Source organism: Aquarana catesbeiana, linkage group LG05 (genome assembly GCF_042186555.1).
Source record: "Aquarana catesbeiana isolate 2022-GZ linkage group LG05, ASM4218655v1, whole genome shotgun sequence".
Classification (NCBI taxonomy): Eukaryota; Metazoa; Chordata; class Amphibia; order Anura; family Ranidae; genus Aquarana; species Aquarana catesbeiana.
In genome coordinates, this window is record NC_133328.1 from 84,305,370 (window position 1) to 84,321,655 (window position 16,286).

The 16,286-nt window shown below is 43.7% G+C and overlaps 1 protein-coding gene across 1 annotated transcript in view; it reads left to right on the top strand.

Moving 5' to 3' along the window:
- Positions 1-16,286, top strand: part of NCAPG2 (non-SMC condensin II complex subunit G2) — a gene marked incomplete in the record, with an annotated part of 89,488 nt that overhangs the window by 19,258 nt on the left and 53,944 nt on the right. Inside the window, 5 exon segments of the mRNA XM_073629932.1 lie at positions 2,363-2,432; positions 5,897-5,983; positions 10,343-10,435; positions 10,536-10,661; positions 10,757-10,936. Of these exon segments, the coding sequence (XP_073486033.1) occupies positions 2,363-2,432; positions 5,897-5,983; positions 10,343-10,435; positions 10,536-10,661; positions 10,757-10,936 (556 nt within the window).

Below are 16,286 nucleotides of genomic sequence, written 5' to 3' on the forward strand. Positions count from 1 at the left end.
CTTTCTCGTTCGACTTTGATGCTACTTGAGTGCCAGCGTAAAATCACACCATGAGAAGAACTGTCTTACTTTCCTATTAGCCCAAAAAAAACCCGCAAAACTCTCAAACCGCAACCTGCATAGATGTGAACCTAGCCTGAAAAAGCATGTCCACTGCCACATTTTGAAGCAAGTATAGACTAGCCCTTAGTGCTCTGGCTTGGGACAAGTATACAGTATAGAGGGCTATGCTTTGTTCATATTTCATATCTGAGGTTAACAACCACTTTAAAGGGGTTGTAAAGTCTTGTGTTTGTTAAAAAAAAAAAAAAACACACAAACATGATGTCATACTTGCTTCCTCTGTGCAAGGGTTTTGCAGAGAGTGGCCCTGATCCTCCTCCTTCTGGAGTCCATCCGCAGCATCCCTGGCTCCTCCCAGCATTGAGTGCCCCCACAGAGAAGCGACTTCCCTGGGGGCACACGTGCGGGTGTGCTCCCATGTCCTGCTGCTGCGTCCATTGACACAGACAGCAGGACTCTGTCCCGCCCCCTGGCTCCCACGTCAATGGATTTGATTGACTGCAGCAGGAGCCAATGGAGGACCCGAGACACTGGCTTGTCCCTATCGCTGGAAAAGCTCGGGTTCAGGTAAGTAAAAAGGGGAGGGTGCTCTGGGAGGCTGCTGCAGCACAGGACGACAGCCGTCCTACTTTGGATCCGACTTTGCCCCGCGTCTTAAAGCCGACATACGTCCGACTTTCAATGAACGGGGATATGACTTGGATCCTCGCCAATACCACTGGGTGACATCACCCAGTGACCACGCCCCATCCCTATATAAGTCGCTGCGGACCACACACACGGCATTACAGTGGGAGAGAGCGTTGTGTCAACATCGGAAGAAGAGGAATGAAGACGGCGGAGAAGACCGGGCCACCGCTAGCAAAAGAGCCGGCAGAAGATAGCGGAGGAGCCCGGCAGAAGAAGCCAGAGACTGCGGAGAAGAAGGAAGAAGACCCCCGGAGCTGCCTAATAAATTACTTTAAAAACCTGTCCAGTGTTTGACGCTTTTTTTTTTCCTAGGTGAATGGGCAGAGGTACGATGTACCCCATACTCATTCACATAGGGTGGGGGGGGCCCCCTTATTAAAGGGGGCTCCCGGATTCCGATAAGCCGCCCGCGCGCAGACCCAGACAACCAACGGCCAGGGTTGTCGGGAAGAGGCCTTTGTCCTCATCAACATGGGGACAAGGTGCTTTGGGGGGGGGGGCCCCGCTGCCCCAAAGCACCCACCCCCCATGTTGACCACATGCGGCCTGGTATGGTTCAGGTCGGGGGGGGGGTGCTCGCTCGTCCCCACCCCCTTTCCTGACCGGCCGGGCTGCGTGCTCGGATAAGGGTCTGTTATGGATTGGGGGGGGGGGGGGGGGCCACGCCGTTTGTTCGGCGTAGGGGGGTTCCCCTTAAAATCCATACCAGACCCAAGGGACTGGTATGCTCTTGGAGGGGGATACCATGCCATTTTTTTATTTAAAATTTGGCACGGAGTTCCCCCTCAAGATCATCTGAGCACAAGTCGCATGCCGAAGTCGGATCATGCAAGACGGCGATCCAACTTTGATCCGACTTCAATGATAGTCAATGGGCTGAAGTAGGATCAAAATCGGACCAAAGTAGTACAGGGAGCATTTCTAAAGTCGGAACGACTTGTGTCAGACCAGTTCGGATGGCTCCTATAGGGAAACATTGAATTTCACACGTCATGCGACATGAGCTCCCAATGTTGGAGCATTTGTCGGACCAGTGTGAACCCAGCCTAATACATAGAATGCTTTAAGGTGCAAAACATTGAAGGTTTACACCCCCTTTAAGCGTATCTCTACCCATAAATTTTTTTTCCTAGTTTTTCAATGGTTTGTTTTTTTGCTTTCCCACTGCATAAATTCACCTTCCCTTTTATGCCCTGGCAACCATTGTCTGAAATAGAAAGTGATGGGAAATCCACCGTTTTTTTTACAGTTGTCACTGGAATAAGAGGGGCAATCTTCAAGCGGGGTTGCTGATCTGGGCTGACCAGGTGACTACATTGAAAAGATTTCCTTTCTCTTATTGTCTCTCTGAAAATGGAAGTTAAAGGAGATCTTCCCAACATGTCACAGACAGCAAAAAAAACTACAGAGGGTTTAAAACATCATTATTTATCTTAAAGTGGCAAAAGCTTAAAAAAAAGGTTTGGCTATAGAAACGGTTCATAAATGCGGTCTTTCTGTATTTTTATTTTTCACGAGTGACTGTGTTTTGATGAATTTTTGTTATTGTTGTTATTATTATTATTATTATTATTATCATAATAATATTATTTTTTTTTCTTTATACTAGGTCCTTGGTGTGTCATGTTGCAGATGTTTATTTTAGAGCGTGGAAAAAAGCATCTGAAGACTTTTTAACGGTATTTTCATTTCTCACTGATGACTGGTACTGCACTGATTTTAACCTACAAGCCTCTAAGTAGATTATTAATGTCAGAGCTCCTGTTTTGTAAGCACTGCATTAAAGTTCACCTTTTACATTTCACGGGATCGTTAATTTTGAATGTAGAGCATTTGGTGCATTGCACTCCAACAATTTAAAGTGTTTATCTTTTTTGCACTCTAAAAAAAAAAAAAAAAAAACTATGTTCCAGTATCCTCAGCACATTACATGCCGCTGTTCAAAAGGTGCTCCTTTTTCCCCTCCCATATGACTGTGTACAGCCTGTATAAAAATGTCCTTGGTGCTCAATTCCCCTTTGTCCTGCCTAAATAGTAGCACTATCAGGATGTTTGAAGTGCACCCCCACCAGCTGCTCTGGCTTGTTCAAACAGGGCATATGAGTAATGCACCCTCTCCCACTAGCATTAGCGACATGTCCAGCCTGAGCACTAAGGAGTTTTTTCTGGCGCATATAGAGCGGAAGGAAATATTTACTAGCTGAACAGTGGTATGTAATGTTCGGAGGATCCTAGCATGCATAGGGGGTTTTGTGAACTCCTGCACATTCCATAGTGATATCTCAGGAGCTGCTGTGTTGAAAATGTCAGCAGCTAGCACGTAGCCCCAGGGCATTGCAGTGCTGGAGAACAAGTGAGTATAGTTCTGCTTTAACCACTTCCATACCGCAGAACGTCATATCACGTTCTTGGCTTTCAGTGGAGATATCTGAATGATAGCTGCTTGCATCATTCAGATATTTTTTTCAGCCGGCAAATTCCTGCACCGTAAGAACAATCGTAGTGGCTGTTTAGATGCTTGATCGTTCTTACAGGCCGTGGGAGGGAACGTCCCCCGCCACCCTCCGGTGCTTCTACCAGCTCACCTGTGTGATCGGTGAGCTGGAGAAGGAATCCACCGGTGCTGGAAGTTGGCCATAGAGAAAACCGAGGGCCAGATAGTCCCCAGCAGTCTCTGACTCTTGGAGGCTGGGCGCGACCCTGTGACTTCACGTCCGGGCCGACGGAAGTAAACCAAAGCCTGAGATCATCTTTTTTTTTTTTTTTTTTTTTTTTTAAACTCTGGCTATCCATCCTGGAGGATAGATGTTGGGGTCTTATAGACCCGACACATCTCTCCATAAGAGGACCTGCCATGCCCTATGCATATGCATAATTGGGTCGCGTTTGCATATTTAAACGACTTTCAAAACACACATGTGAGGTATCACCGCAAACATCAGAGCAAGAGCAATAATTTTAGCCTAACACCTTCTCTGTAACACTAAACACGTAACCTGTAAAAAAAATTTAAATTTAAGTGTTGCCTATAGAGATTTTTAAATACTGAAGTTTGGCGCCATTCCACGAGTTTGCGCAATTTTAAAGCGTGATATGTGAGGTATCTAATTACTCGGCATAACATCATCTGCCACATTATACAAAAAAATTGGGCAAACTTCACTGTGTTATATATATATATATCTATATCTCCCCCCCCCCCCCCCCCCCCCCAAAAAAAATTGCGTTGGAAAAATTGCTGCGCAAATATCATGTGACCGAAAAAGTTGCAACGACCACCATTTCTTCCCTAGGGTCATGATGGCAAAACTTGGAACTACATTGCAGAGTACATGAGCATCATGGGAAATGTAGTTCAAAAACATCCGGGGTGCCAAGGTTTGCCATGACTATATATATATATATATATATATATATATATATATATATATATATATATATATATATATATATATATATATATATATATATTTTTTTATATTATGTGTGTGTATATATGGGGTGCTGCAATTCGTGCAGTATAGAAGTCGTTGTAAAGCCTTACATTCTATGCATTAAATTAAAAAACCTTATAGGCTGGGTCTCCCCGCCAGCCCTCGCCTTATGCTTACGTGAGCCCCATTGTGATTCAGAACAGTGCATGAGTGCAGCAGCTCTCCTGAATCTGTCCCTCCTCACAGAGCAGATCAATAGCAGTGGGAGCCATTGGCTTCTGCTGCTGTCAATCAAACTATGTGACGAGGGATAGAACTGCTGTGGGGCCATGCCCCACTGTCTGGGTCTATGGACGCAAGCAGCAGGGCTCAGGAGCAAGCCCACACGAGTGCCTCCATAGGAAGCGGCTTCCTTTTGTGGGCACTGAATGAAGAAGAAGAGCCAGGAGTGCTAGCAAGCGACCCGTCGCTGCTCTGTGTAAAACCCCTGCACAGAGTAGGTACCGTATATACATGAGTATAAGTCGATCCGAATATAAGCCGAGGCACCTACTTTTACCACAAAAAACTTGGAAAACTTATTGACTCGAGTATAAGCCGAGGGTGAGAAATGCAGCAGCTACTGTAAGTGGAAAGAACAATGCCCATCTGCAGCTGCATACCTCCCTGTGTCCATTGCATGCCTCCCCTGTGTCCATTGCCTCCCTGTGCCGATCTGCCTACCTGATCAGCCCGTGTCATGCAGTCAGACGGCGTCCATTCCAGTGTACAAAAGCCGCGCCTCATCCTCGTCCATGATAGGCTGAACACTCAGTTTCCCAGCAGTCCTTGTTCGGTATTCCGCCTATCACGGACAGCCCCTCTCATCCTCGTCTGTGGGAAGAGGAAGTCCGTGATAGGCTGAACACTGACTCACTGCTGGTAAAATGAGTGTTCTCCTATCAAGGACGAGGAGGCATGGCTTTTGCACACTGGTCGGCTGCTGTCTGAGCATTACACACGGGCTGATCAGGTAGGCAATTTGCAGTGACTCGAGTATAAGCCGAGGGGGGCACTTTCAGCACAAAAAAAGTGCTGAAAAACTCGGCTTATACTCGAGTATATACGGTAAGTATATGTTTGTTGTTTTAGTAAAAAAAAGAAAAAAGGAAGCTTTACAAACACTTTAACAATACAGCTAGGTTAAGGGGGGAAATTCCAAAGTTTTTCTCATACATGAACAGAAATCACAATTTTTGTACAAAAAAAAAAAAAAAAAAAAAATGGCATATGGAAGACTGCAAGTGATCAGAAACAAATGACAAAAAAAAAAAAAAAAGACAAAGCCTTTGTGGTACAATCCTTGGTTTTGACCTTCTGTGAAACATTGAGGAAAACCAGACGGTCGTTTGTCTGATTCTTATAGTGTGTACTGGGCTTTGGAGACCTTGGATTGTAAGCTTCTTGAGGGCAGGGACTGGTGTGAATGTACAATTTTATATGTAAAGCATTGTGTAAACTGACAGTGCTATATAAGTACCTGTAATAAACAAAGCCTGACATTTAAAAAAATGCAGTCAAGGGACTGGTAAGCTGCATTATATATATTTTTTTGTTCTTGGATAATGGATACCTTTTTAAATTTTGTTTTTCTAACAGTTTGGTGTAGTTCCACTTTAGGATCACTTGTGAATAACATTTGATGTAATCTCCTTCATTTTGCGCAACAGACAATTGAACACACTTGTATCCAGGACTTCATGCATCATGGGGTTCACTTGCCAAGAAATTCTCCAGTGCATCCCAAAGTGAGAGAGGTATATAGTCAAAACTTTCTAATGTTTCAATCTACAGAATTATTTTGCCTAATTTTTGAAAAAGTTTGAACTTGATGATTTTTTTTCTTTATCAACAGTTTCAGGAAGGGTTAGAAACTTTTGGCTTGATTTACTAAAAACTGAAGAGTGCAAAATCTGGTGCGGCTGTGCATAGTAATCAATCGCTTTCTAACTTCAGCTTGTTCAATAAAGCTTTCACAATAAAAACCTGGAAGCTGATTGGTTTCTATGCAGAGCTGTACCTAATTTAGCACTCTCCTGGTTTTAAGAAATCAACCCAATTGTTTGGCTCTTACTGCAGTCTATATCTCTACAGTGGACAGTTTCCTTCCCTTTCTGCCCTGTGATATGAAATTTCCCCAAACTAAGAGAAATTTGCACCACTTGAAAAACATGACTGAAACCACTATCCATATTCAGAGACTACTTTCACACTGAGGCGCTTTACAGGCGCTACAAATAGCGCCTGTAAAGAGCCTCTCCTGTCTCTCCAGTGTGAAAACCCGAGTGCTTTCACACTGGAGCGGTGTGCTTGCTGGACGGTAAGAAAAGTCCTTCAAGCAGCATCTTTGCAGCGCTGTAGGAGTGGTGTACACACTGCTCCTAAAGCGCCCCTGCCAATAGAAATCAATGGGGCAGTGCCACCAAACCAAAGCGGTGCTTTGCCAGCGGTTTTAATGCTTTTTGGCCGCTAGCGAGGGTTAAAACCACCCCGCTAGCGGCAGAATGGCGGCGGTAAAGTGGCGCTAAAAATAGCGCCGCTTTACCGCCGACGCCCATCTGCCCCAGTGTGAAAGTAGCCTAAGATTTTCCTCCCCTCCCAGCTCTGATAAAAGCGTTACATTTTGGATTTCCTCTGTTCCAGACATGGTAAAGGTCAGTCTTTCCAGTGGTAATATAGAATAACAAAAGCTTTCCCAAATTCATCCATTAGGTAGAAAAATTGTTAGGTCTGGAGTGTCACTTTAACAGTATATTTGACCATATTGAAAAGCTGTCATCGTCCATATTGTGGTTGTTTCATTTGAAATAAGTCCATTTCCTTACTGGCAATTGAAGTATAATACTTCTAAACACCACATTCTTTGTCAGTTTAATGGTAAAGTGATTGAATTTGTCACTCGGTATTGAAGTTTATGAAAGATTATTAACTTCTGTCTTTAAGAAATGGAAATTACCATTTCTAATGTAATTTTTTTCAGTTAATTAAATGTTTTGGGTATATAAACAATCAAAAGTGACAATGACGAGAGGGAGATCTTGTCCCTCCCTACTCTCCCTACCATATTCCTTGCTGTGTGGTCCAGGCAGGCCCTGGGAGTCGGAGTTGGGATGTCCTGGCAAGACTTTTCTAGCAGGAGCAATGAAATGACATTGGCTAATGTATGTATGTGAAAAGGGGCAGACAGGTCAGGGGATCTGCAAAGCTCTGTAGACCAGCAGGTGGAGCCGACGACAACGGAATATCAGTGCTGCAGAGGCACCCTGGGGTTGATTTACTAAAACCGGAGAGTGCAAAATCAGCTTCTTGCGGTAAAACCAAGGAAGCTTAGACTTCTGTAGTGTATCAATACTTTACTAAACAAAGTTTTTACTCATACAACTGTAGGATATACAACACAATTCATAGCTTACAAAATATGGCTACAACATGCACAAAACAATTATCCCTTCTAGAAAAATTTAAGCATGTACAGTGTGTGTGTGTGTGTGTGTGTGTGTGTGTACAATAAGTAAACTAAACAAGTTACTCAACTTAGGGGTGAAGATGTAATGTCCTTCATCGTTCTCGAGCTTCCAACACACGTCTTGCCTCTTCATCCTTCCAAACACCACTCCTTTGTCCCTCCACATGCTTGTTTCAAAACCTAATCTCCTCCCCCAACTTCCTTTTGCATACTTCCTCTCCTACCAGTTCAACTGGAACATTTTACATATCGACGGGGAGAGCCTTGGCTTGTAACAACACATGGCTTAAAAATCTAACTCCATATTATGTTATAAAGCCACTTCACTCAGTCATGGCAACTCAGTACATGCCAGGACACAGGAGTTCATATTCATGACCACTTGGGTTATGCTGCCACCTACAGATGAATGGACACTGGGCAGAGATGACCTGTAATGTCTGCGCTGGATCCTGTGGTCAGCAATCTCTAGTATTTGACGTACCTAGTGAACTATCTGGCAGGATGCTATACAGCTCCAGGTCAGTGATTCCCCTGGAGAGGATTAGAGTCCCTGAAGTCCCAGTAGGGGCTATTAGTTGTGGTGGTGGAAGATTGGGTCAGCGGGTCCTGCAGCAATGGACATAGTGAGTGCCCCTCAATGTCAATGATGGCAATGTGGCAGCCTCCCAGACAGTGTTTACCTGTATTTGTTGTTTACTGACAGATTTTGCTGATCCTGAACCTCCACAGTATGGTGATCATTATACACTGCACTAAAGAGACTGTCTGCTCAGCGCCATTTTGCCTACCATCCCTGTACAGCAGCCATTGCCGGTACCTCTACCCAGAAACAGCACGTTAATGGACTTTGTCTACTAACAGTTGACTGCCACACAGTAGTTCTGGCTTGGACTGATATTTCTCTCATCTAGGTGGCCGCTTCCCTCTGGAATTTATAGAGGGTGTGTTTGTGGGTGGACTTCCAGATCTCCATCTCCCTGCCTACAGTTTGTCCGGCAATGGCTCCTCAAAGGGTCATATTGGCCAAATCCCTGCCCTTATCTAGTGTTTCCACTGTTTCAGGGGCACAGTACTCAACTTCCTTTTTTGTTTTAGGGGAGGATTTTTCTGTGTGACCAGCTCTCAGGGGTTCCCATGGGCTTAGAATGCCTGGGAAACAAATGTGGGTGCTCTCCTTCCCCTCCCTCTCTTTATGAGGGAGGATGAGGTGTTGGAGGAAGTTCCTCAGGTTGGGAAAGAGGTGGAAGTTGAGGATAAGAAATCATCCAGGGTGTAGTAAACCTAGAAGGAATGCCAGACTCTGGGGCTCTGAAGACCGTGGTACAGCTTCTTGGCTAATGTGGAACGCACTAAGCTTATTTTGCCAGTGACAGATTCGTCTTTCCCTAAAGTCACTGGTATTGTGTCCTGCCGGCTGCCAAAAAAAATCCCAAATCTTTCATTGCATCCTCACTTACAAGAACTGAGCTATGCAAACCCAGAGGATACTGCCATTTGGCAGCTGGTAGATTTTCCAAGAGCCTTGAGTTTCTCCGTGGATGCATTTTAAAGACTCCTTAAGGCAGCTTTCATGGTTGGGCACTGTTTGTCCACATAAGGATCCTATGGCTTAAAGCAGTGTTTTCTCAAACTTTTTTTGTCTTGCAGCGCACTGAAAAGATCTAAATTTTCACGGCACACCTGAAAAGATTTAACAATTTTTGTGGTGAAGAACTTATTTATTTTTGCATATATATTTAATTTTAAATTTAATGTGAAGGATGTGCCTGCTTTCGAGAGCAAATCAGATTTGAAGTGAGGCTCTAAAGTCGACAAACAAGCACATATTTCATCGTCGATTTTAAGAACGCTCTGTCTGTTTTGATTTCAGTCAATGCTGAAAATCCAAACTCACAAAACCACGGAGACACAAGTGGCAAAATTACTTTGATTGCTTTTGAACTGATTGCAGGATATGACTTCTTGATTGAGATCCAAAACTCATCCAGGCTCTTTTTGGCAAATGTTGACTGAAATATGTAATTAGAGCGATCAAGTTCTCCGGAGATCTCGCACAAGTCTCACGTTATGAAAGGAGTCAATGAATGACAGATTGCGTTTTTTATATACGTTACTTTTTTAACTTTTGTGGTGCATACTAGCTCATTATGCCTTTTCCCTTACAGGTGTAGGGGAAGAAAAAAAAAAAAGTCAGCGGGTTTACTACCGCTTTAATGAAGGTACAACATTTCGGAACTCACATGGTTGATGATTAAAAGACGCAGCATCTGGGATAAAGCTGTCCACATGGACTGTCCTCTGCGCCGCCAGCTCTCACCGCTGTCAGTCTGCAATCGTGACAGGGAAGACTACCTTGCAGTAGAACGATCTGAAAGCGAGACTTGAAGCGCTCATGGAAGGGATGATGTCGATGGTGGTGTGGAGGATGGTCTATGTGGACAGTTTTACCCTGGTTGCCTGCATACTTAGATGTGCCTCTTTTAATCATCAACCATGTGACTTGCTAAATGTTGTACCTTCATTAATATATATATATATTTATTTCTCTACTATTCTGTTTTTAGAGGGGTGAACGTGTGTGTGTGTGTGTGTGTGTGTTTTTTTTTTTTTTTTTTTTGTAAAGTTACATTATTGTGTATTGTCCTAGATCCTAAGCTACTTTCACCAGCAGAAGATGCGTCAGGGTGTGGAGCAGATGCTGTACAGACTGTACCAACCTATTATTTGGAGAGGTTTGAAGGTATAGACTTTGATTTTGGCCTTGTAGAATATTAATATTCATTGTTTCCTGTGTAGTTTCTGTGAAAAATATGTTTTGTTCATTGGCTTCTACCTAATAGGTTCCAAATTCAGAGGTCCGATCCAATGCTGCTTTGCTGTTTGTTGAAGTCTTTCCTCTCCGGGATCTAAATATGAACCAAGCAGATATGGACAATGAAATCCAAAAACAGTTTGAGGAACTTTTTGTAAGTTGAGAACTTTTTTTGTGTTTTTTTTTTTTTTGTTTTGTTTTGTTTTGCTACTTATTTCACGTAATGCATTTTCTGTTCACTGTATCTAGAATCTCTTGGAAGATCCTCATCATCTTGTTCGATCTACTGGAGTTCTTGGAGTCTGTAAAATCGCTGCTAAGTATTGGGAGATAATCCCTCCAGCTATGCTGGCAGACCTTATGAAGAAGATCCTCTGTGATCTTGCTGGAGATATCAGCTCTGCTGATGTCCGCTGTTCTGTTTTTAAGGTATGGTTTATTTAGTGCTTTGGATATGTTAAAATGGAACTTGGATTCAGGCGGCTGTATTCTTCAGTGTCAGACAGGTCATTTTATGAGTGATTTAGAACTTTTAGTAAGTATTCTGCAGCTGCTCTTTTGCCCAAGCTTACTTTTTAATTCATACATTTTGGCACACAGGAGAAGCATTCTGGAACCTTGAGTCATGCTTCTTGGACACTGATAAACAAAAGCTGTAAAGACCTCCCAGTATAACTTTAAGGGAACCTCGTGTTTTTTTTTTTTTTTTTTATTCTAGTAAAATTCTTCAGCAACTGCAGAGTAACTAACATCCTGATTGGTTACTCCTCTGCTTTGCCTTGGGTGACCATACCTGGACCCCGCCAGGAAGAAGTGAGGGCAGCCTGTAATGTGCCTTGTGGGAACTGCCCTATGTGTCGCATGGTGTGTTAGCTGCACGGTGCCCTACAGGTCCAAGGCCCTGCCATGGCCTCCTGGTGGAACCCTGTCTCTGAAGACTCTTTAGGGAAAATACCCACTGAAAGGGTGAAGACTGCTGAATAGGGCTTTGTAACTAACATTTTACCCATCAGCTTGGGAAGGTGCAAGATGAACAGCACTGCAGTACGTTGGGGCCCTCTCTGGTAGCATGGATGTGCTGTGCTTCAGTGCGACCCACTCGCTAGCAAGCTAGTTGCGGGAGAGGACCGGTTTCATCTGGTGCCAATTTTGCCATTGAGGAACACAGGAATTCTTATACTGTTGGGTCATACTGCCCCACACAGCAGAAATGAACACTGGCAACAAAAAGTCCTTTGGCCAGCACAGGATAACCGTGCCTTAGGATAATCTAAATGCCTTAGTTTTTCTAGTGTCCTCAGGAAGAGTGGACATTTTGTTCTTCAGCTCTGCTGTTCTCTGATCATTTGGAAGAAGTTTCTGGATGGTTTCTTTCAACAGCTGCTGGTAGATTCAACGGTGGCTATGTGAAATCCTAGATATCTCTACAGTCAGCCAACAGGGCTAGCACGGATAGATTCATTCCAGATATAGTGAAATCCTGGAAAATGTGGTCTGCCCAGTCAGCCAACATACACGGTTAGATTTTTGCCATATATATGAAATCCTGGAGGTCTCCTCAGTCCAATAAGTATAGGTTTCCAAATGTTTCCATACTGAAGATCTCTCTGCAATAGCCTGTACTCCTAGCGATGAAAAGTGTTTGTGTTTCAGCTATCGCAGGACTTCACTTTTAAAATTAGGATAGTATTGTTTGGGGATTCCTTGTATGTCGGGACCAGGGTTGTGGCATATCGGGAATATGTGTAACCCAATCTGTGTTCATTTTCATAGGACTCTTATCAATTAGGCCAGTATTCTGGGGATTCTGTAGAGTGTTACTCCAGGTCAGAGTTGCAGGTTTGATCCCCTGCCCCTCCTTTCCCTGTCTGTTGGCTTCTCTTTTATCCCAGTGTATTTAGACCTGAGTAGGTGCCAAATGAATTTTAGAAAGTTTTAGGCACACCCTGTACGTTGGCTATAACGGAACTACTGACCTAAACCAGATCTATCCAGGGCAGAGTGGCACATATATAGTTTTTAAGGTGTGGGTTTTTCTACCGCCAGACATCAGTAAAGCTAAACTTCGAAGCCCACTTGGACAACTGGGAATTTATCCAGGTGTAGGCATGGAGTCATGTTAAAGTCTCCTGCAATGATTATATCACTTGTAGAATAAGTAGCGAGCAATTGCGTCAACCTGGTAAGCAGAGTCCTATTTGCAGGTGGCGGGATGTATAAGCCCACCACTATCATAGGTATATTATCGATCACAGCAAGTAGCAACATGTATTTCCCCTTAAGGTCCAGATGCGTAAATGGCAGGGTCTTTTCCGAACTAGGATACTCTCCCCATGAGCATAGGAGTATGTCGTGTGGTAGTAATTTCCCACACAGGGCTTTTTTAGACCCAAAACCCTACTCCCAGTCAAGTCGGTCTTTTGTAAGATACAGAAGTCTGGTTTCTGAGTTTTCATATAGTTAAAAACAAGGGACCTCTTAATTTTGGAATTTAACCCCTGGACGTTCCATGAGTAAAGTGAGGAAAGGTATCGTAATTGGTGCCCATTTGCTGAAGACCTCACATGGAGCTCATAAAGCCCAAACACCTTGTCTGACACCTGAAAAGATCACACAAGGTTAATGGTAGTAATTCAATACACATCTTAACGATCATATTTCTGAGTGAGTCTTAGCCCCAAAAAGGAAAAACGAGGAACAAAAACTGACCCTCCCATCCCTCACCCACCCCATACAGTCAAAAGACCGCATTTCATATCCAAATCGAAACATGGTTCAAAATCCAAATTGGGTCATGAACTGTGTACAGCCGTCAGTTCTAGGGAGTAGAGTTTACTTCCAGAGAGATGCTTGTAAGTAGGGTTGTAGAAACGTTGCCATCCACCTGGTCTTAGCCGGGGGCACAATACTTAAAAAGAAAAAAAAAAGTTTAATAATTGCAGAAACCTAGTCAAAAGTTTAACTGCCTGATGGCATGACTCATGGGGGATGTCTGTCAGAACAGCAGGAGCATACAGCTATATGCAAGAGCAGACTTGGAAGCATAGGTATAATCTAAACCAGAGCCCTGGTTAAGTCATCATAACTTCCCCCAGTTAATAGGTACGGCCACATGCGCTAGGTGAGCAATAACGGTAGCCTAGGCAGCCCGAGGATCCGGAGGTTGTTTGCCGATTACGATTCTCATCGGCTGTTTTAGGAAATAGCAAGAGAAGGGAAAGATTGTAAAAGCAGGATAAATCACCCGCACACCAGCAGAGCTCTTCAGTTGGACAGCCGTCTCGGTTGCCATCTTGGACAGGCCCCTCAAGCCTTTACATTTAGGGTCAGGCTAGTATTGCCCAAAGATCCCTTGTTACATGCTGGGACCAGGGCTGGGACATCCCCTGAGTGTGTGCACTTGCTATGGCTGTACCGGTTTCAGATTTACAGCAGTTGTCATATGCAGCACATTGGAGAACACAGCACATATTCCTTTTTGTCTAATGCTGGATACTTTATGGGAATCAGGTTTTCCTCTTTATTTTTATTATGTGCAGTGTTTTTACTTTACTTTCGGCCCATGCAGTTTTTTTTGTGCATATACTTTCAGCCATGGATGGCTATCCTTCCTGCTTGCACTTCAGTTTCAGAGGTGCTCGTGCATGCTCACATACTGCTCATTCAGTAGTGCCTCCTCTACTGCTAATTTAGTTTTTTTAATTTTGCTAGTTCAGGGGCCTGGGTTTGGTTCCTGGGGGGGGGCATTTGTATCTGACAGCAGACAGTTTAGCTGCAGATAGCTGAGTTTAGCTGTGTCAGCATTTTTCAGGCCTTATTGTTTTCGCAATACCCCATTTGGGGGGGGGGGGGGGCACCTCCTCTTTGACATTGGTGCTTTTCTGAGCAAGTAGATAAAGCTGTATAATTAAAATGGAGTGCAGAGCAAAGGTGATGCTTACCATTGTGTGCCTGCTTGAGAGGAGAACAAAAATAGAGGGCCGGTTCACACGCACTACTTTTAAAAACACACCAAACCAAACTGCTTGGTACTACAGTACCATGTAATTTGGTGCCTGCAAACCCACTGCACTGCAATCTACGTTTTAGGGTATCATTAACAATTAATTGACACCCAATTCTCTGGTGTTCTGGTGATAGAGGCAAAGAAGCAAGATTGGTACATCCCCGCATCTAACTAGGTGATATTTTGTCCTGATGTATGAGGAAATCCGAACCTATCCAAATAAACGTTACATCTGTACCACAATGTCAGTGCCCACCTTTGACAGCTTACTAACTATGGTTAGACCATGTCTGCCAAAATGAATACCAACATGAGGATGTATGAGAACCAACATGAGAAGGAACACTAACATTTCAGGAAGAAAGGGGGAAGCATGTCATTTTCTAATGCTAAACCCACTGCAGCTAAACGCCATGCGTGTTTAGCTGTAGATCAACCCTGGACACAGCACTTTCCCTTTCCTAAACACAGCTAAACTGTCTGCAAGTAAACACTGCTAATTTGTTGTATGTATAAATAGCATGATTACTTGGCATTGTGTGAGTCTAGCTGACTTTAGAACAGTCTTCTCTGAACTCTGAAAATTAGTCATCCTGGGAATGTAGTGTTAGTCTCCTCTGACTATGCTGTATTTAGGATGTTATGGAATTTTTTTTTGGTGGGCTTAGTCAGTATGGTGCTGACTAGAGCCTCTTTGTACAGGCCCCCTTTTTGCCTTCGGTACTGTAGTATATTTAGGCAGGTAGTTGAAACCACTTGCCCTCTGTGGCTATTACATTTACAGTAGGGACTTTTTTTCTTTCTTCTTTATTGTAGCAGTTGGATACCGTTTAAATTTGTACCTTTTAAATTTCTCCATGAGACTAATCTGTTCTTCCCGCAGCTGGATCTGGACCAGCATTTGGCTCTAAGCAAGGGCCAGGAGTTGCTCGGTATATTTTGTTTCAGAGACCGTTGACCTCTTCTGTCTTGATTTTTGTTTTTATACAGGTAGTCTCCCATGTAGCGCCCCTTCTCGTTCCGTGGTGAATATGTGGGATCTTCATCTAGTTCTGTTAGCATTTTAAAGATCTTCATGTAAACTCATCAGAACAGGCCTCTTCTATGCTCAACCACTAGGTGGTGTTTCTTATTGACATCACCTCAAGCTAGTGTCTGAACTGTGGACATTGTCCTGCATGGAACCCTTTCTTGTTTTTCCGAGGGACAAGTTGCTATTGAGGCCCAGGGCTTCCTTGCTTTAAGGTAGTTTCTGTCTTTCACCTTAACCAGGACATTGTCCTCAATTCCCTCTGTTTTAGCTGTAATTCACCATAAGGAAATTTCCCTCCATTGCCTGGTTATGGTTCAGACTGTAAAAGTTTTAGATGCTGCTTCTTCCAAAGGTGGATTCCCTTTGTATTCCAGATAAGGCCCTACCTCGTATGGGTGCCCTGGTTTTTCTGTCCACCACCTTTTAGGAGACTTGAGCAGACCATCATCCAAACTTATGGTCTTGTGCATCGGGTTCCTCCCTTGCCACACTCTTGTAGATCTGAGTGGTTCTTCGCACTACTTGTAGTTTTTCAACATTTTCAGTTTTGCAAGGCTACCATCCTGGTTTTCATTTTTTACCAGGTGGCTGTTTAGGCCTCATATGATGCCAGCTTCTGATATTGGGTAAGTTGGGTGGCTATTTGAACTGCAAGCAGTCCCCATTTTTTTTTTTTTTTTTTTTGAGTCAGATGGCCTTCTTTACTATGTTGCCCACCTATCTGTTGGACTGAAAAATGT